This window comes from Scyliorhinus canicula, chromosome 10 (assembly GCF_902713615.1).
Source record: "Scyliorhinus canicula chromosome 10, sScyCan1.1, whole genome shotgun sequence".
NCBI classification, from domain to species: domain Eukaryota; kingdom Metazoa; phylum Chordata; class Chondrichthyes; order Carcharhiniformes; family Scyliorhinidae; genus Scyliorhinus; species Scyliorhinus canicula.
Genome location: NC_052155.1, coordinates 150697109 through 150718380, shown reverse-complemented (window position 1 = coordinate 150718380; position 21272 = coordinate 150697109). Strand labels below are relative to the sequence as shown.

At 46.0% G+C, this 21272-nt stretch overlaps 1 protein-coding gene across 36 annotated transcripts in view; it reads right to left on the bottom strand.

Annotated features, from left to right (window-relative positions):
• Positions 1-21272, bottom strand: part of clasp2 (cytoplasmic linker associated protein 2) — a 582371-nt gene that overhangs the window by 391520 nt on the left and 169579 nt on the right. For 31 of the 36 annotated variants that reach the window (XM_038809903.1, XM_038809905.1, XM_038809907.1 and 28 more), the window contains one exon: positions 8383-8520. In XM_038809903.1, coding sequence (XP_038665831.1) covers positions 8383-8520 — 138 coding nt within the window. The other 5 variants (XM_038809899.1, XM_038809908.1, XM_038809909.1 and 2 more) reach the window with 3 other exon arrangements.

Sequence of the window (21272 nt, the reverse complement as noted above, 5' to 3'; positions counted from 1 at the left end):
CTTAGTTTGGGGAACCTTTCGTCCTTTTGGTGCCCATTTTGTGGGGTTGAAAGGCCTAAACCGAAGTTCCTCGACAAGAGACGTGATTTTTGCGACCGCTCAGAACATGGCAACGGCAAAAAAACGGCAATGTGGAAAATTGCCCAGGAATGGCTTGAGGAAGCCGGAGAAATCCAGCCAATTACCGCCCCATCAGTCTACTCGCAATCATCACTAAAGTAATGGAAGGGGTCAACGATAGTGCTATCAATGGCACTTACTTAGCAATAACCTTTACACTGACACTCAAGTTTCCGTTCCGCCAGGGTCATCAGCTCCTGACCACATTACAGCCTAGATTCAAACATTGATGAAAGAGCTGAACTCCAGGGGTGGGAGATTCCCTCGACATCAAGGCAGCATTTGATTCAGTATGGCATGACAAAGCCCTCGCAAAACTGGAATCAATGGGAATCATGGAGAAAACTCTCCACTGGTTGGAGTCACACCAAGCACAAAGGAAGATGTTTGTGGTGGTTGGTGGTCAGTCATCTCAGTCCTGGGACATTACTGTAAGAGTTCCTCAGGGCCTAACCATCTTCAGGTGCTTCATCAATGCCCTTCCTTACAACACAAGGTCAGATGTGGGGATGTTCGTTGATCATGACACCCTGTTCAACACCCTTCGCGACTCAGACACTGAAGCCCACGTGCAAATGCAGCAAGACCCAGACAACATCCAGGCTTAGGCTGCCAAGTGGCAAGTAACATTAGTACCACACAAGTGCATGGCAATGACCATCTTCAATAAGATAGAAACAAACCATCATGCCTTGACATACAATAGCATTACCATCACTGATTCCCCCACTATCAACATCCTGGGGGTTACCACTGATCACAAACTGAACTGGACTAGCCATATTAATACTATGGCTACAAAGGCGGCATGTGGCGCAGTGGTTAGCACTGGGACTACGGCGCTGAGACCTGGGTTCGAATCCCGGTGCAGGGTCACTGTCCATGTGGAGTTTGCACATTCTCCCTGTGTCTATGTGGGTCTCACCCCCACAACCCAAAGATGTGCAGGTTAGGTGGATTGGCCACGGTAAATTGCCCCTTAATTGGAAAAAACAATTGGGTAGTCAAAATTTATATAAACTAAATACTATGGCTATAAAAGCAGGTCAGAGGCTATGAATCCTGTGGTGAGTAACTCACCTCCAGACTCCTCAAAGCCTGTCCACCACAAGGGAAAAGTCAGGAGTGCGATGGAATACTCCCCAGTTGTCTGGATGAGTGCAGCTCAAGATCCATGACACCATTGAGTACAGCAGCCCACTTGATCGGTATGCCTTTCACAAACATACACTCCCTCCACCACTGACACACAGTGGCAGCCGTGTGTACCATCTACAAGATGCACTGTGTGAACTCACCAAGGCTCCTTAGACAGCATCTTCCAAACTCACAACCACCGTCATCTAGAAGGACAAGTGAAGCAGATCCATGGAAACAGCACCACCTGGAAGTTCCCCTCCAAATCATTCACCAATCTGACTTAAAAATATATTGTCATTCCTTCACTGCCACTGGGTCAAAATCCTGGAGCTCCCTCTCCAACAGCACAGTGGACATACCTACACTACATGGACTGCAGCAGTTCAAGAAAGCAGCTCAGCATCACCTTCGCACAGGCCTAGCCAGAGAAACCGGGATCCCATAAAATAAATAATTCCTCATTCATTTATGGGATGGCATCGCTGGTTAGGCCAACATTTATTGGCCATCCCTAGATGCCCTTTGGAAGGTGGTATTGAGTTATCTTCTTGAATCGCTGCAGTCTGACATGTAGGTACACCTACTGTGCAGTTAGGGATGGAGTTCCAGGATTTTTCCCCAGCGACAGTGAACAAACAGAAATATATTTCCAAGTCAGGGTGCTGAGTGACTTGGAGGAGAATCTCCAGGTGGTGGGGTTCCTAGCTATCTGCTACTCTTATCCTTCTAGATGATAGTGGTTGTGGGTTTGGAAGGTGCTGCCGAAGGAACCTTGGTGAGTTACTGCAGTGCACTTGTAGATGGTACACGCGGCTGCTACTGTTAGTAGGTGGTGGAGGGCTTGAATGTTTGTGGAAGGAGGAGCAATCAAGTGGGCTTTGTCCTGGATGGTGTTGAGCTTCTGGAGTGTTGTTGGAGCTGCACTCGTCCAGGCAAGTGGAGAGTATTCAATTACACCCCTGACTTGTGCCTTGTAGATGTGGCCCTGGCAGCCTCAGTAATAATATGGCTAGTCCAGTTAAATTTCTGATCAATGGCAATCCCCAGGATGTTCATTATGGGGGATTCAGCAACGGTAATGCCATTGAATGCCAAGGTGCGATGATTAGATCCTTTATTATAAGAGATGGTCATTGCCTGGGACTTACGTGGTGCGAATGAAAAAAGAAAAAACGTTTGAAGTTATCAGTCTCAGTGGGGATCATAACATTGAGATAGAAATATATTAGCTGTCAGTTGCGGCTCAGTTTTTTAAAAATATTTTTATTCTCCTCCTTTTTCACATTTTCATCCGAATTTAAACCCACCAACAAACAATCAATTAATGATAACAAATACAATGTCAAACCCCTGGTTAACAATCCCCTCCTCCCACCAACCCCCAAACAGCCCCCAGCATTTTAGATACAAACATCAAAGAAAAGGAATCATGAATCCACCCATATATAGTCATCAACAACAAAGACAGTCCAAACCCAATTCTTGAAAGTGCATAATGAACAAAGCCCATGAATTGTAGATCCCTTCCATCCATCCCCTCAACTCAAACTTCACCTTCTCGAGTGTTAAAAACTCCCAACAGATCCCCCCGCTGTGGTGATATGCATCACTGTAAATACACAAGGGGTTAATGTAAATACATGTAGACTAGATAGACACTAGAGGGAGCACCAGAGACATGACACACAGACATTCAACCAATAGGTCAGTAAGATAGGACATGACTAATGAGCATTCGCGATACACACAGAGGTGACACTACCACAGGGGGGCATTACACCAACCCATATAAAAGGACACAGCACACATGATCTTCCTCTTTCCAGTGGAGACACTCAGTGAGTACAGACAAAGGGTTGATTCAACATCACACCCACCACGTGGATTGTAGCAGACTGGTTCGTCAGTCTGAGTAGCTATAGAAGGATTAACAGTAGAGGCGAATCGGAGTAGGAGAATTGTAAATAGTTTAATAAACGTGTTGAAGTTATCTCCACGTCTGAACCTTCCTTTGTCAGAGTGAACATCAAGGAAGCAGTTTATGCTACGCCAAGAACATAACAAGAACCCGCCACGCCTGGGCACAGGATGGAGAGACTAACCTCCACCCCAACAGGATCTGCCTTTGGGCGATCAGCGAGGCGAAGGCTAAAACATCTGCCTCCGCACCCGCTTCCAATCCCGGCCGGTCCAAAGAACAAAGAACAAAAAAAAGTACAGCACAGGAACAGGCCCTTTGGCCCACCAAGCCCGTGCTGACCATGCTGCCCATCTAAACTAAAATCTTCTACACTTCCTGGGTCCGTATCCCTCTATTCCCATCCTATTCATGTATTTGTCAAGATGCCCCTTAAATGCCACTATCGTCCCTGCTTCCACCACCTCCTCCGGCAGCAAGTTCCAGTTACCCATACCCTCCGTGTAAAAAAAAACTTGCCTCGTACATCTCCTCAAAAGGAAATACCCATATTATGGCCTCCAGAGGGCCTGGGTCAAGTCTCACGTACCATCGTCAAAATTACCCTGAAATTCTCTCTCCAATACATTTCCAGCTTTGGGACAGGACCAAAACATATGAACATGGTTTGCAGGAGGGCCTCCTGCAATGCTCACAAACATTCTCTACCCTCCGAAAGAGTCGGCTCATCCTCGCCTTTGTGAGGTGCGCGTGATACACCACCTTCAGTTGTATCAGCCCAATCTTGTGCACAAAGTTGAGGCATTCACCCTCCGGAGCACCTCACACCACAACCACTCCTCCATACCCTCCTCCCACTTTGTCTTGATCCCCTCAAACGGTGAGTTGCGTCTCAGTTGGTAGGACCTTTGAATCATAAGTATACAAGTTCAAATCCTATTCTCGCATTTCATGCAACAATCTAGCAGAGATTTCAAACGCAGAACTTCAATGGAGGTAAAAGATACAGTGGCACTGACTACTCTTTGGCTACAAAGCGCTTTGGGGCGTCCTGTGGTTCTGAAAGGCTTGATATACAGTGTAACAATTATTAAAAACTATTTATTCAATGGAGGGCAAATACACACGAACAGGACTATACTACTCTAAGACACTTAAATATATGAAGCACTAATCACATGCAGTTTCTATGGAACGTACCTCTTGTTCCAAAATACATTCACAATCCCTAAACACTTTAAGACTTCCCTTGCTCTCAAAACATCATCCAAATTAAATAGACCTACAAGTTAAATCTGGCTTATAATTACCACACAATGCAAGGCTGATAATCAAGTTTGGGAAACATATTTTTCTGGTCCAACTAAGATATTTAAACTTCCTTCACAAAGGTTTCTGCTCTGCCTTGGCTCCAAGACTTAAAACTTCTCCAGGCTGCTTGCTGGAAACTGGCTTGTCTGTTTCTGAGGCTGATAGATGTCAACTGGCCTCTTTTGCTTCTGAGGGTCCTGGCAATTATACTTTTGTTCCACTTTGATTTTACCTTCTATATATTTAGCAGTTTGCTTCTATATGTCTCCTCAATACACAATCAATACCCTTTAAGAGGATGGACTAAAGGACATGGGCATATCACCAATTTAGACGTAGTTATCAGATGTACCTTTACTGGGGTGGGAGCATGAAGACCCAAGACTCTTGTTTCTCTACTTCTCTTTTTGTATTCTCTTTGGCTGTGGTTTTGATACAGCACTGTAGCTATACAACTATATATTGTTATGTTGCTATATACTTCTTTCTTCCTTTCTTGTTGGTTATGCTGCAGCAATTTTACCCACAGCAAATTGTAAGGACAGTAAAGTGTAATGAATTGAAATCACAATATATTGAGCTGTTCCAGTAATTTGCCCACCACCAAGGTTAGGTTGGCAGATCTGTAATTACTCGGTCTACCCTTTCCTCCTTTATTATGTCTGGATTCTTAGGTCAAGTGTGTTTATCTTGCTAAATGACATGCGAGCGTACCTTTAAGAAATGGGTGTTGATAAATGGGTATATATATAAGTATCTGTAGTGAGAGCACCTTGAAGAAATGGGTGTTTATTACTGCAGTGATGTCAGAGAGTGGGTGGAGCTGGGCTGTCTGTCAGATTTTTACTTTCTTTTTAGGCTGTTTGCTACAGGATGTGTTTTAGTTTCGTTTTCAGTGTTGGAGCTGAAGCCAGACACAGCAGCTACACTGTTGTTCTCTCTGCCAAGAAAAGACTATCTCTTTATCATTTGGTGAATTCAGAATTATAAACGTTTTCAGTAATGACTTTAACCTGATGTGCTTCTGTTAAAGGTTTTGTTTTTAAGTCATATGGATGTTAAAAAGGAAAGCTTAACGGTCTACTTAGTGTTGTAGTCTTTAGGGGTTGTATTTGAATTAATGGTTGCTCAAATGTTCACTGTATGTTTTAAAAAGGTTAACTTGAGTTCATGGAATAAACATTGTTTTGCTTTAAAAATTACTTTTCCATTTCTTCTGTACCACACCTGTAGTGGGCCGTGTGCTCCCCATACCACAATCTATTAAACATTGTGGGTCAGGAGAACTCCATGATACACGTTGGGGTTCTCTAAACCCTGGCACATAACATAAAGCAATAAAATTCAACACAATGGCTTCAAGGTGGCGTCACAGGAAAGATATGAAATTAAATGTGCAAAGTTTAGATCAGATACAGTACAAAGTGGAAAATTGCAGAGATGAATAAATTCTGCAGCTCAGCTCAGAAAGGCTAAACCCAAGAATTGAGTGAGAAGTCAGAATTTCAAACTGTTGCTGCATTGGAAGACATCCAACACATCCATCATATAAATCAATCATAATGACTTCTGGTGGTGGCCACACACAGGGCAGCTCCTGCTTGAAGACACAGAAAAAAAAAAGAGCTCTCTTTACCCGATACTGGGTGGAATTTCGAGGAAAAGGCATAGGTTAAGGTCGTAGGAATAGTTCCCCCCGGGAATGATATGTCTGCTGATTATCAAACCCATAAATCAATCATATTCAACAGAGAAATCATGCATGGACCAAATTTTAAAATAAAACAGCCGAGAGTGCAACACGTGATGTCACAAAAATACAATAAAGTAGGCCTGCACTGAACATAGAACATACAGTGCAGAAGGTGGCCATTCGGCCCATCGAGTCTGCACCGAGCCACATTGAGCCCTCACTTCCACCCTATCCTCGTACTCCAATAACCCCTCCTAACCTTTTTGAACACTAAGGGCAATTTAGCATATCCAATCCACCTAACCTGCACGTCTTTGGACTGTGGGAGGAAACCGGAGCACCCAGAGGAAACCCACGCACACACGGGGAGAACGTGCAGAATCCTCACAGTGACCCAGCGGAGAATCAAACCTGGGACCCTGGCACTCTGAAGCCACGGTGCTATCCACTTGTGCTACCATGCTGCCCCAAAATAATTTGTAGCGGAGAGCTACTGTGAACAATGATGTGAATCAACAGTCACACAGCCCACTTGATTGCTCCCCCTTCCACAAACATTGAAACCCTCCACCACCAATGAACAGTGGCAGCCGTGTGCACCATCTACAAGATGCACTGCAGTAACTCACCAAAGTTCCTTAGACTGCACCTTCTAAACCCATGACTACTACCGTCTAGAAGGGCAAGAGCAGCAGATACCTGGGAACTCCACCACCTGGAGGTTACCCTCGCCATCCTGATTTTGAGAAATATATCGCCGTTCTTTCACTGTCGCTGGGGCAACATCCTGGAATTCCCTCCCTAACAGCACAGTGGGTGTACCTCCATCTCAAGCATTGCAGCGGTTCAAGAAGGCAACCTACCACCACCTTCTAAAAGGCAACTAGGGATAGGCAATAAACGCTGGCCTAACCAGCGATGCCCACAGCCGTAAATGAATTTTTTAAAATTTAGTTTGAAAAGTTAATAAAATGGAAGCATGGTGCATATTTTCCGTCAAAAGTGATCACATTCAGCTCTGTAGTCATTAAAAAGTATCCGAGTTGTACAGTGAAAGTTACAATGAAAAACAATGTTCTGCACCTGCATTTTCTATTTTATATCCATCCATCTGTGAATATATATACATATTTATACACACACACACACACACACATTAACTCCACCAACATAACAGCAACATAAATGGGCACTGAAAATAACTTTGCATACTTGCATTGATTTAAGAGATAGAACAAGATGTGGACAGGATTGGGGACCAGTTTTCAAGAAGATAATTATGCGCTCCGTTGAAATTTACCTGTTTTACAAAATTACAGCAATTTTTCAACCGAGGTGAAGACACCCCTACCCCTTAAAACATTCAATCATGACCATTACAGACAGCATATCTGTCCAGCACCATTGCAACTAAGAGTGCTGAAACTTCACATCAGCTGAAGGACATGGATTTGGTGACCAAGGAAACCATACAAATGAGTACAGTGAATCATGCTTTACCAAGGTGGACTGGTTCCAAAGTGGCTCTCTGGTCACTTTAAAGCCGAGGTCCACTTGCCTTGTCATGAAACCACCCAGATATCAACTAACCCTGGGCACAATGCAAATTTTCCAACTTGTAGCGTAGTGGCCTCCAGTGGGTAGGGCACACAGTTTGGAGTTAAGCGTAATATTCCCAACCGTGCAAACGCTCAAGACACACAAAGATGCTCTCTGGAATTGAAATCATTGATGTGGCCTGGTACAGGGGGAAACACTACTCAAGGATCATAAGAAACAACAGGAAAATATACATTGAAATAAAAGGGCAGTATTTTAAACAAATAATGCCCCTGCATCTTTTTTCCTCTTTTAGCTAATATTGTATACTCATTTATTTAGTACAAGTAGTACAGTTTAGCAGCCAACACATCTGAAGGTTCAGAAAATTTGCTACTGGTTAGTAAACTGAACAGTTTCTCAACACATGGCTACAAGCGAGCCAAAAAATGAATATTTCCAAACATCTGTCCATGGGAAAGTAATCTCTAGTTATTTGACTATATCAAATAGAGACAAATTTTCAGAAAAATAAGATGAACAGGTGATTATTTGCCTTAATATAAACTACCCATTCAGTAATCATACTAATTCAATCTGTATCTGGAAGATAAACCACATTATTAAATGAGATTTTTAAAAATAATCAGTCACACATTACCTGATTTAGATCCGGGTGCAGAGGCTGATCTTTTGCCACCCATGCTTGCACTTCCCATTTTCTTCGTAGAAACCTTAAATGTAGAACTGGCTGATGGTCTGTTTCCATCCACAGACTCCTCATCATCAAAGCTTTTGTCTTTAAAAAAAATGCACAAAAAACATTCAAGCTACAGTAAATTTTGAATAATCAGTTATTATTTCCAGTTCTTGTTAAAGAAAAACAAATACAAATCTCCATTACTATTATGATCACCATTCTCCATGATAATTGTGACAGTAAAGTGAAAATGGAAAAGAATATACCCACCCTGGCAAAGTAGCATTAATCTAGCCTTTGACATCCCTTATACCAAGCACTTCAACCTAAACTGGAATAAATCTGCATGCCAGTCTATTCTATTGACATTTCAAATTCAATTTTAAATGCCAAAATGTATTTGTGAAGCAAATCCTTGTTTCTGCTGCTTTTGTCTGTGCTCCAGCCTACGCACCCTCCCACTTTGTGTCACTAGCTCTCTGCCTTTTCCACCCAGATTCTGCAACTTACAGGCACAGATCCTCTTGCAAATCAGCCGTCTCATTCCTTTTTTTAAAAAATGCTGTCAATTCCTCTCATGCAAGGAGCTCCCAATAGGTCACATGACCAAGTTAAGTCAATTTTCAACAACAATCAATTCAGGTCCCCATCTCAAAATACTCGCCATGAATACAACAGAGGCTTATTCCGGCATCTTTACCCTTTCTCCCTTCACTAGGTGCTCAGCAGCCAATCAGCTAAAAGATGACATCATCCTACACAGCCAGTGCCAGATAGGAGGTGAAAATTCCTCATGCATATAAATCCTATTCTCATACACATGCTATTCTTTATTGCAGATTCTACTAGATTCAACCTGCTCAGCTGATTTGAATGCTATATCTTATTTCAAGTACAGAATCTGTATGGTTTTCTACCATTTCCTTTAGTCTCCTTGACTTACACAGCTCATGTTACTCAAATAATCAATAATAAAACAGTTTTCATTAGTGGGGCAGCTTTCATTTTTTTACATTAAGCTGGAAACAGCTTTTGATTTTAACCAGCTAATGAATATAGCATGATACAAAGTACAATATTGTTGTCTGTGCCTTCGAAAATAAAATTATTTATTGGCCAAGAGCACAGCTGTGCTGACTTAACTATGCAAGCATGTGCTTTGGGTTCAGTGCTGTTGAAGCAGAGTTTAATTAATGAATGTCAATGAACTGGGTGAGGCCAAGCAGTGTTGTCTTGCGTCCGATCAGTTTCTCCTTGATCAACGCAGTAATGCCACAACAATGCATCCTTCCAAAGCACAGTTAAAAAATATATATTTTTTTATTCTCCTTTTCCACAATTTTTCTCCCGTGTTTACACCCCCCAATGACAAACAATAATCAACAACAAATGTATCAAACCCCATAACAATAACAACGACCCCATCCTCCCACCAACCCCCAAACATCAGCCCGCATGTTAACATAAACAAATGACAAAAAGCCATCTTTAACATGCATAGCCCCCCTCCCCCCAACCCACCCACCCATCCCCCCCCCCCAACTAATGTTCAATGTTATCCAGTTCTTGAAAGTGCATAATAAATAGTGCCTATGACTTGTAGAACCCCTCCGAGCTTCCCCTTAGTTTGAACTTAACCTTCTCAAGGGTCAAGTATTCAAACAGGTCCCCCCGCCACGCCAGGGCACATGGTCAACGAGGCGAAGGCTATGATATCGGCCTCCGCACCCGTTTCCAACCCTGGCTGGTCCGACACCCCGAATATGACTTCCCGGGGACCCGGGCACTATTCCTCTCCATGCTCCCGAACTTCTTAATGCGATGGCCAACGGCTCACTCATAAGTGCAAACCGCAGGGGGGACATAGGACATCCCTGCCTTGTCCCACGGTGGAGATCTTCCCCTCTGTAGCAGCACCTTCCTCACTCTGGCCACCTTCCCTCCCCATATGAACGAGGTAATCCTTCCCTCAATCTCCCTGAAAAAAGCTTTCCCCACTCCCGGGCAACCTGCACCCCCAAATACCTAAAGTGGGTCCCTGCCCGACGGAATGGCAGCCCCCCCACCCTTGCCGCCACCCCCGGCCGAGACATCACAAACTACTCACTCTTGTCCAAGTTCAGCTTGTACCCCGAGAAAGACCCAAATACCCGCAGTAACTCCAATATTCCTCCTAACGGCGCACTCGGTTCCGACACATACAGCAGCAAGTCGTCGGCATACAACGACACCCAATGCCCTATCCCCCCCCCCCCCCCCCCCCCCCCCCCGCCCCGCACTATTCCTTTCCATGCTCCCGAACTTCTTAATGCGATGGCCAATGGCTCAATCGCAAGCGCAAACAGCAGGGGGGACATACGACATCCCTGCCTTGTCCCACGGCGGAGAGAGAAGTATCTCAAATTGATATTGTTCGTGCGGTCATTCGCCTTCGGCTCCTTATATAATAACTTTACCCAGTTCACAAATCTTGGTCCAATCGCAAACCGCTCCAGCACTGCCATCAGGTACCCCCATTCTACCCGATCAAACGCCTTCTCGGTATCCAATGCCACAACCACCTTGGTTTCCTTCCCTTCTGCCGGTGCCATAACGACGTTCAAAACCCTCCTAATATTCGAAAACAGCTGCCTCCCTTTCACAAACCCTGTCTGATCCTCACCTATCATCTTCGGGAGGCACCCCTCCAGCCTACCCGCCAGTACCTTCGCCAATACCTTTGCGTCCACATTCAGAAGTGATATGGGCCTATACGACCCACACTCCATCGTATCCTTATCATTTTTAAGCAACATTGAAATCGATGCCTGTCCCAAGGCTTGCGGCAGCACTCCCTTCCCTATCGCCTCTTCAAACATCCCCAACATATCCTTAAATTTTTTTATAATATTTCACCGGAAACCCAACCGGCCGCCACCTTCCCCGACTGCATCCTCCCAATCGCATCTTTTATCTCCTGCTCCAGTATTGCTCCCTCTAATGTAGCCCTGTACCCCTCCCCTAGCCTCGGGTACTCCAACCCATCTAGAAATTCCAGCATCTCACGGTCTCCCCCGGGTGCCTCGGACCAGTACAACCTCTCATAAAATTCCTCAAAAATCTTGTTAATCAGCTCCGGAGCCACCACCAACTTCCCGGCCCTATCCCTTACCTGAAGAATTTCTCTTGCCACTGCCTCCCTCCGGAGCTGACCTGCTAACATATCCTTATCTCCATGTTCATAAACTGCACCCCTTGCTCATCTCAGTTGGCGCACCGCCTTCCTGGTGGATAGTCGGTCGAAGCTCGCCTGTAGTTTCTTCCTCTTTTCCAGCATCGCTGGGTCCCCATCCTCTGCATAACTCTAATCTACCTCCAACTTCTCATCTATTACCCTCTGCCGCTCCAACCTCTCCTCTTTGTCCACCCTGGCCTTGAACGAAATTACTTCAACCCCTCACCACCGCCTTTAGAGCCTCCCAGAAGACTGCCTTCGACACCTCACCCGTACAGTTGAATCTACATATTCCTTAATTACCTTTTCAATTTTCTCACAGAATACTTGGTTCCCCAAAAGCCCCACATCCAGTTTCCACCCCGGCCTCTGCGCTACCCCCTTCTTCAGCACCATATCCACCCAATGTGGAGCATGATCTGACACAGCAATTGCAGAGTATTCCGACCCCTTGACTCCAGCCAGCAAAGCCTTTCCCACCACAAAAAAGTCGATCCGCGAGTATACCTTATGGACTGCTGGAAAAACGAGTACTCCCATCTCCCTGGGTGCAGGAACCGCCAAGGGTCCACCCCTCCCATTTCCACCATTAGCCCAGCCAGCACCTTCGCTCCCCCTGATTGGCTCCTGCACCAAGTTGCAGTCCCCCCCCACAATCAGCTCGTGTGTGTCCAAGTCGGAATGGCCCCATACACCTTTCTTGCGAATCCCACATCGTCCCAATTGGGACCGTATACACTTACCACCGCCATTAATCTCCCCTCCAGCGCCCCTGCCACAATCACATATCTACCCCCTGATCTGCCACCACCTTCTCCATCTGGAAGCGTACCCTTTTGCTGACCAACACCGCTATCCCTCGAGCCCTTCCATCAAATCCAGAGTGAAACACTTGGCTAACCCAGCCCTTTTTAAGTCTCATCTGGTCCTTCACCCTCAAGTCTCCTGCAGCATTGCCACATCGGTTTTCAGTCTTTTAAGATGCACAAGCATCCTTGACCGGACCTCCTAGCCCTCTCACGTTCCACGTGACTATCCTTACTGGGGGTCTCTCACCCCTCCACCTTTCTTATCGACCATCATCACATCCCCAGGCCCTGCCCCATAAGCCTGACCCGCCCCTGTCCATTGTTAACATCGAACCCCTTACCCCCCCTCCCGAGAACCCCCCCTACATTTCCCCTGAAACAACATCCCCCAACATCCATCCCTTCCCCCCCTCTCGCTCGCCTCGTAGGCCCATTGAAGCCTGCTATCCAGGCTCCAACATCCGCAGCCCTCCTCTCCCCTCACCTTCGTTCACTAGCTGACTTTAACTAGCTAGTGCGGGTGGCTCCCCCCGCCAAGACATATCATCCCCTTCCACCCAGTCCCAGAGAAAGAAACAAAACAGACCCAACAATCCAACCCCTACAATTCACTAACATTACATTTAACCGTCGCAATACAGAACGCCAATCAACCCACCATTAACTTGAACTCTATAACAATGCAAAGAGAAGTAAATTACAATACAAATCCGTAAAAAGAAAGTTATAACATTTATACATTTTCCGGCTGTTCAAAAACAGTCCACAGTCTCTCTTCCAGTTCCGCTCTTCATGTCAGTCCCAAGCCTTCTGCCTTCACGAACGCCTCAGCTGCGCATCCGCTGTCTCAAAATAAAAGTCTTTGCCGTTATTCTTACCCTCAACTTCGCTGGGTACACCATACCAAATCGCACCCCCTTCTTGTACAATGTCGCCTTCACTCGCCCAAACACCGCTCGTCTTTTTGCCAACTCCACCGTCAAGTCCTGGTAGACCCGGACGCAGTACCATCCCATAGCACCTCCCACTTCTGCTTCGCCCAGTTTAATACCTTCTCCTTCATGCAAAACTTATGGAAGCAGATAATTACTGCCCTTGGCGGCTCGTTCACTTTGGGCTTCGGCTTTAATGACCGATGGGCTCGGTCTAGCTCGTACCGGGAGGGGTTCTCACCCCCCACCCCCCATCAGCTCCGCCTACTTCTTAGCAAAGTATTGTGTTGGCCTTGGGCCCCCTGTCCCTTCGGGCAAGCCCATAATTCTCAAATTGTGCCGCCTTGAGCGGTTTTCCACGCCCTCAAGCTTTGCTCGGAGTCCTCTGTTAGCCTCCACAACCCTCCGCAGCTCATCCCCCATCGAGGTGACCTGGTGTCTGTGTCGTGACACGGTTTCCTCCACTTCCTTCATCTTCTCGCCCTGCTCTCTCACCTTGGCCAATGCCTTTGCCACCGCCACCTCCACCGGGGCGATTGCCTCCTCCACCAGTGACTTCAATGCAACCACCGTCTCCTTTCTCAAGGCCTCCATGTGCCTTGCCAACTGTTTTTCACCTCGGTCATCTTCTCCACCGTAAATGGTGCGGCCCCGCTTTGCAGTTCGGCTTACGCCATCCTGTCACCACTTTTATTCGTCTTCTCCTTCAGCGGCGACCCCGCGTTTCCTCCTTTCTTCAACGCTGCTTTTCGCATCCTTTAGCGACTTATTGTTTTTTTACTTTATTTCTCTTCTCCTCTCTCCCCTTCCACCCTTCTGTCCTTCATCAATCTGAATTATTCTTTTTTTTTTTAAAAAGGGGAAGAGAAAAAAAAACTTCACCAAGCTTCCTTAAATATTCAAATTTTCTTTCTTTCTTTCTCCTCTGCATTCATCCAAAGCTCCCCTGGGACCAGGCTTCATCCTTCTTTCTTCCTAGGTGGGAGCCATCCGATGTGGGACACCTCACTTACATCGTGCCCTGGACTCGGGCCTGCCACCTCAGCCTCCTCGTAGCTCCGCCCCCGCTACTCTGGCCCCGTCGCCGCGGTGGACCCAGCGCCTCAGCCTCCGCCGCCCCACACCCGCACGGGGTTCTTCAGCGGTTTTTAAACCGGCCCCACTGGCTGCTCGCGACAGCCCCAGAGGCCGACGATAGTCGGGGGGGTGCGTTAAAACGAAATCGCCGTGACTCGTGGCCACCGGCGGGAGCTCTTCGCACTGCGGCCGCCCTGCATATGGCGCCCTTCCAAAGCACATTTAATGTAGGAAAGCATCCGAAGACACTTTGCAGGGGGTTTAATAAACATGCTATGAAACAGAGCCACATAAAGAGACATTAGGTCAGATGACCAACAGCCTGGTCAAAGAGGTAGATTATAAGGATCTGGAAGAAGGAAAGCAAATTAGCAGAACAGAGAGGGGCAGGATGGGGATTCCAGAGCTTCCAGTCTTGACAGGCAGAGCCACTGAAATCAGTTGGCTCAAGAGGCCAGAACACGATGGCCGTGATTGAACCCGATTCCGTGACACGATAAAGCCATTAAATCTTGCACGAGGTCTCTAGTGAGATTTGCAACACTCAGAATGCCTCGCAAGATCTAACGGAATCTCACGAGAGAGCGAGAGCAAGATATATCATTTAAATCTGCCATGAGGCACATTTAAATATGTCTGTGCCGGATTATCCCAGCGCACCGTAACTAATGCCCATACCTCAAACCTCACCAGGGCATCATTTAGTACTAGCTCAAACAAATGTGGACCAGGAGTAATAGCACACGGAGAGATGTCCCAGTCCAATGTAGACCCCACTGGGGTCATGGTCAATAGCTTTAAGTTCCATGGGGTCACCATCACCAATAGTCTGTCCTGGTCCACTCACGTTGATGCAACAGTCAAGAAAGCCCAAACAACGTCTCTACTTCCTATGGAAGCTAAAGAAATTTGGCATGTCTGCGTCAACTCTCACAAACTTCTACAGATGTGCAATAGACAGCATCCTGTCCGGCTGCATCACAGTTTGGAATGGCAAATGCTCGGTCCAAGATCGCAAGAAACTGCAGAGTGTGGTGAACTCTGCCCAACACATCACACAACCCTCACATTGATTCTGTATACATCTCCCACTACCTCAGGAAGGCAGTCAGCATTATCACAGACCCCTACCACCCAGGCATTGCCTTCTTCCAGACCCTTCCATCAGGCAGAAGGTACAGAAATCTGGACCTGCACATCCATGATGTGTTGGGCTGGCTGTGTCGATGTGGACTGCACTTGATGCAGTGCAGCGAGAGAGACTTCCAACACTTGATGAGATGCAACATGATTTTATTTAACATCTAAACTATTATACATGTTCAACTGTGAGTTGACACTATGCTGACTTGAATGGAGACCTGACACTAGCCTGACCAGACTTACTAGCTACCACATGGTGTTTGCACTGGCAGCTCATGAGCTCTGACTGTCTCAGAGGCTTGGTCCCGAGAGAGCGCGAGAACTGGTGCCCTCTGGCTTTATAGTGATTGTGTCCTGTCTGGTAATTGGTTGCTCTGTTCTGTGTGCTTACTGGTCATCCTGTGTGTCAATCACTGCCTGTCTGCACTCCATTATATACATAGATGTATATTATGACAATCCAGACATAGGAACAGCTTCTTCCCCACAGCTACAAGACTCAACGACTCCCCCTCAGACTGATCTGTTCCCTGTAACAACACTATTTACAACGTCCCTTGCTGCTCTTGCTCATGTATTTGCTTTGTTCGGCCCCTTGAACTGGTTTAGTACAGGACTAAATCGCTGACTTTGAAAGCAGACCAAGGCAGGCAAGCAGCACGGTTCAATTCCCATACCAGCCTTCCCGAACAGGCGCCGGAATGTGGCAACTAGGGGCTTTTCACAGTAACTTCATTTGAAGCCTACTTGTGACAATAAGCGATTTTCATATCATTTCATTTTGTTCCGTACTGTAACCAATCATTGATTGTCGATGTATTATTTATCAATGTACGCTGTTGATTATTCTTGTTGTCTACTGTGTACGTACTGTGTACATTCCCTCGGCTGCAGAAAAATACTTTTCACTGTACTTCAGTACATGTGGCAATAAATCAAATCAAATCAAATCAGGAAAAGAGCCTGAAAACAGGGGCCCTCAGCGACATAGTGGGGTATCCGCATGTATGCAGAGAGTGACAATGCACATGGTTGGGGGTTGTGAGGGACCCTCAAGTTCACTTAGAGATCAAGGCATTCTTTTCAAATGTCAGCTCCCCAATGCTGAAAAAAAATTCTAAGTGTCGGCCAGACTGAGGAGCAACTACCAAAGGCCCACAAAAATGACTTAAGTGTGGGTAAATAGTGCGTGGATCTCACTTAAAAAGCCGGCGAGAAACACCCTGCCAAATTCACCCAAAATGGCACTTAGAAATGTCTCTGTTAAAGTGTTTCAAATGCGTGCAGATGCAGATATCCAAGAGAGTTGAGAGGCGGGGGAAGATTTCAGGGAGGCACGAGAGGTCATGGAAGAATTTGAGAAAAGGATAGAATTTTAAAATCAAGATGTTGCTTGACTGGGAGATAATGAAGGTCAGCAAACACAGGGGTGATGGTGGACTATGAGTGCTGCGAGTTAAACGCACAGGCAGCAGAGTTTTGGATGGTCTCAAGTTTATGGAGGACTGAACATGGGAAACCAGCAAGGATTGGTAATAGTTAATTCTAGAGATAAAGGTATGAACAAGGATTTCATCAGCAGGCGAGCTGAGACATGGGCAAAGTTGGATCATGTTAAGGAGGTGGAAATAGGAGATCTTCGCGAGATGCGAGTAGGTGATTGGAAGGTCATCTCGGGGGTCAAATGTAACACCAATATTACAAACAGTGTTGTCAGAGAGAGGGATGGAGTCAGTAACTAGGGAAGAAATTTGGACAGAAAGGCTGCAGTCTTACCGATATTTAATTGAAGGGAATTCCGGCTGATTCAGTCCTGAATGTTAGATAAGGGTCTGGATTCTCCGGTCGCTGACGCCGAAATTGCGTTCGGCGACCGGCCAAGAATCCGAGTTCCTGACCAAATTGGGGGCGGCGCCACTTTCACGATGCTCACCCGTTGGGAACCCGGCGTTGCGGCTGCGGACTCAGCCCAGCGCTGCCACAGTCCGGAGAGGGCCCATCCGTGGGCATGGGGGGATATTATTCGGGGGGGGCTGGGTGCACTGTGGGGGGTGGTCCGGGACGCGCAAAACGGCCGAAGGGGGGACTATTTCGCGGGCCCATTCCGTGAGCGGCCGGCACCATGTTGCACGGCACACCTGCTGCAGGCCGCCGCCGTGCGGATGCGGGGCCACGGACCCTGCAAATCTCCGGGGCATAATGGCAGCTAGAGCCGGGTGCTCTACGCTGCCGTCCTGCTAGCCCCCAGCAAAAGAGAGAATCGGTGGCTATTTCGCCCCATTGTTTCTGGTGTAAAACACCACCATTCCCACGCTGGCGTGGGGACATAGCCCCAGAATCAGAGAATCCAGCATTCTGATAATTTAGTCATGGAGGAGTTGAGAGGGATGGTGGTGAGGTGAAGTTGGGTGTTGTCAGTTTACATGTGAAAGCTTACGCTGTGCTTTTGGATGATGTTGCCATGGGGCAACAAGGATGGAGGGTAGGTGGGCAGTGCTGCAAGAATAATCCTCGAGGGACCAGAGGTAACGGAGCATGAGTGAGAAGTGTGGCTCTTTCAGTGCAAACTTGATGGGCCAAATGGTCTCCTTCTACACTGCAAGATTCTGGGATTCTGTTGAACCCGCTGTCCTTACCTCGTCTGGTCCACATGCGACTCCAGATCCACAGTAATGTGGTTGGCACATAAATACAGGCAAAAATGGTCGAGTAAGCACTCAGTTCAATGAAACTGCTGTAAAGTCTAATAAAAGGAATGAAACCGGACTGACCACTCAGCACGACTAAGACACTGGAAACGAGAACAACATGCCCAGCCCTGTGAACATCTGGAAGATTGTGCCAAAATTTGGAAAGCTATCCAGCAGGCTATTCAAGCAACAGCTTACTCACGGAATCATATCTTAGAATGTCCCAGATACCATCATCACCATCCTTCAGTATGTGCTGAGCCACAAACAGGACAGACCCACCAGAGGTGGTGGCACAGTGGTATGCAATCAAGAGGTAGTTGCCCCACGTGTTCTCAACATTGACTCTGGACTCCATCATGTCTCATGGCATCAGGTCAAATATGGGCAAGGAAACCTTCTGCAGGTTAACCTTGCACTTCTACCCTCAGCCCCTCCCCCCCCAGCTCATTAATCAGTACTATGCAATGTTGGAACTCCACTTGAAAGAAACACTGGGATTGCATGGCCGCAGAATGTACTCTGGGTGGGAGGCTTCAATATCATCAGCAAGTGTGGCTCGGTAGCACCACTGCTGACTGAGCTGGCCGAGTCCTAAAGGATAGAGCTGCTGGACTCGGTCTACAGCAGGTGGTGAAGAGAAAACTGACTTGACCCCATCCTCACCAATCTACTGCTGCAGCTGCATCTGCCCATGACAGCATTGATAGGAATGACCACTGCACAGTCTTTGTGGAGACCAAGTCCTATCTTCACATTGAGCATATCCTCCATAGAGAAAAACTGGGCGGATGTGTTCGCGACACTAACAAAGATTGTGAGGGAGGAGGTTGGGCTGGACTCTATTGTGGCGACATTCGGGTCATCAGAGATGCCGGAGCTGATGGAGGAGAGCCAACGTCATTGTCTTTTGCCTCTGGTTGCCCGGCGAAGGATCTTTTTTGAGACAAACATACCATGAAAAATCTGTGCAAAAGCATCCTAAAGCTTCCTGAAGAGCAAGTGTGTGAATGCAAGTAACTAAAGTTTAAGGAAGTTAATGGTGTGAGGAAATAGAGTAAGAAGTCTTACAACACCAGGTTAAAGTCCAACAGGTTTGTTTCAAACACGAGCTTTCGGAGCACGGCTCCTTCTTCAGGAGGAGACCTGAAGAAGGAGCCGTGCTCCGAAAGCTCGTGTTTGAAACAAACCTGTTGGACTTTAACCTGGTGTTGTAAGACTTCTTACTGTGCTCACCCCAGTCCAACGCCGGCATCTCCACATCATGAGGAAATAGAGACAGCTTAAATAATTTGTCATTGTTTGTGGGTAATACATTTAATTAGGTTTAATTTGTGTTTCTGTATTTCTGTACTAAAAAATGGTTTATTTAGCTACATGTTAAGCTTCATGTTAAACACAGGTGTCTACCAGTCTGTGGCTTTTAGTTTCACTTTAAACTTTGCCTGCATTGTAATTAAGGGTTTACAACATAAAAATAATTCCAGGCTGAAAATAAGCAATTGCTTAGCAACCAGAGATCACACTGAAAAACATTAGCATTTGAGTTCAGTATGGAACCAGGTAACTCCGAAGCAAGATGTTTTTTTTACAGGCAAGAAAATAAAGTAAGGGACAGACAGCGAGTCTCAGAAAGTAAAGAAAAGAAAGCCCCAGAAAGCAGAGGGTGAAAAAGTTAATGCCAGGATGACTGAAGTCAAAGGCACAAAAAACTGAAATCTGAATATGGTACTGTTCATTGAAGTTAAAGAGAAATGCTAGAGAGAGGCGCCCAGTTAAAGAGAGAGCTGTGAGGTGCAGACCTGGAAATGTTGACAAGCTGGAAGAAGCCAGACAACTGAAGTAATCACCAAGTTTGGTGACACTTTAATATAGCCCATGAAGCAGTTGTGTTCTATTAGCATAACTGGGTAATTGAGAGATTGTATGGAAGCCTGCATGTGGCAATCCAAGGCAGAGAATAGTGAAAGGAGTTTGGAATCTTGGAGGTGAACTCTCGATGAAAGCATCCAACAGAAAGCATTGTCTGGGGAAAGATTCCAAGCGTGTTCTTTGAGAGTGGAGTTTGGAAACCCTCGAGTGAAAGCCAAGGGTTCCGATGAGACCAGTTGCCTCAGTGTGACAAGCATCTGGGAAGGGGCGGGATTTGATGAGAAATCCACAGGTTGGGTGGCATCTGTCACTTGAGTTCAAAGTGTGGCGTGTCTGATCAGATTTCACCTATTGGTTTACATGGACCGTGTAATTATTGAGAATGTTAGAGTACAAGATAAAGTTTGCTATCCTTATAAATCTTTATATATTTGTGAAATAGTGCATTAATGTTTTTCTGTTTAATAATGTCATACTTTTGTTAAAAGTCAATCAGCAGTCCTGCGATTCTGTTCATCCACATCTCTTAAACAAAAAATAAAAATTACAATCTACCAAGCTGGGATCGTAACAATAAACAATGGTAGCCAGATGCCCAAGTGTAATACTTGGATGTACAAGTTTCTCTGAGAAAAAGGAAAGCAATATTTTATCTAGCTTTTCTCCAAATATAGCTACCAATGTGCAAGATAGACCTACCCTGGTAACAAAATATCCACCAAATAAGAAATTCAAGACTCTGGCATTCCAAAGGACAAAAGAATGAGCTTACACAAGCTTAATCAATAACTCCAGAAACTATAAGCAAAGCTGAACTAATTACAAATTTAAAATATACTAAATAAAATATATACTTAATCGTTGAAGATGTTATGACACCCTGGACAGACTATTCCAGTCCCACTTGACCCGGAGTCGCAACAAAGTTGAAATTAGCTTTCATAGTGCTGTGTATCAGACCTGCCTTCAGGCAGAGAATTTAAGAAAAAGATCATTTTCAAGATGCAACACAGAGTTGGCCAACTTGTGGTCCTAGGACTGCATGAAGCATCCAAATCTGGTAAATTGCACCCTTCAAGACCTGACAAATTAGCATTATGCATCTTTCTGTTAC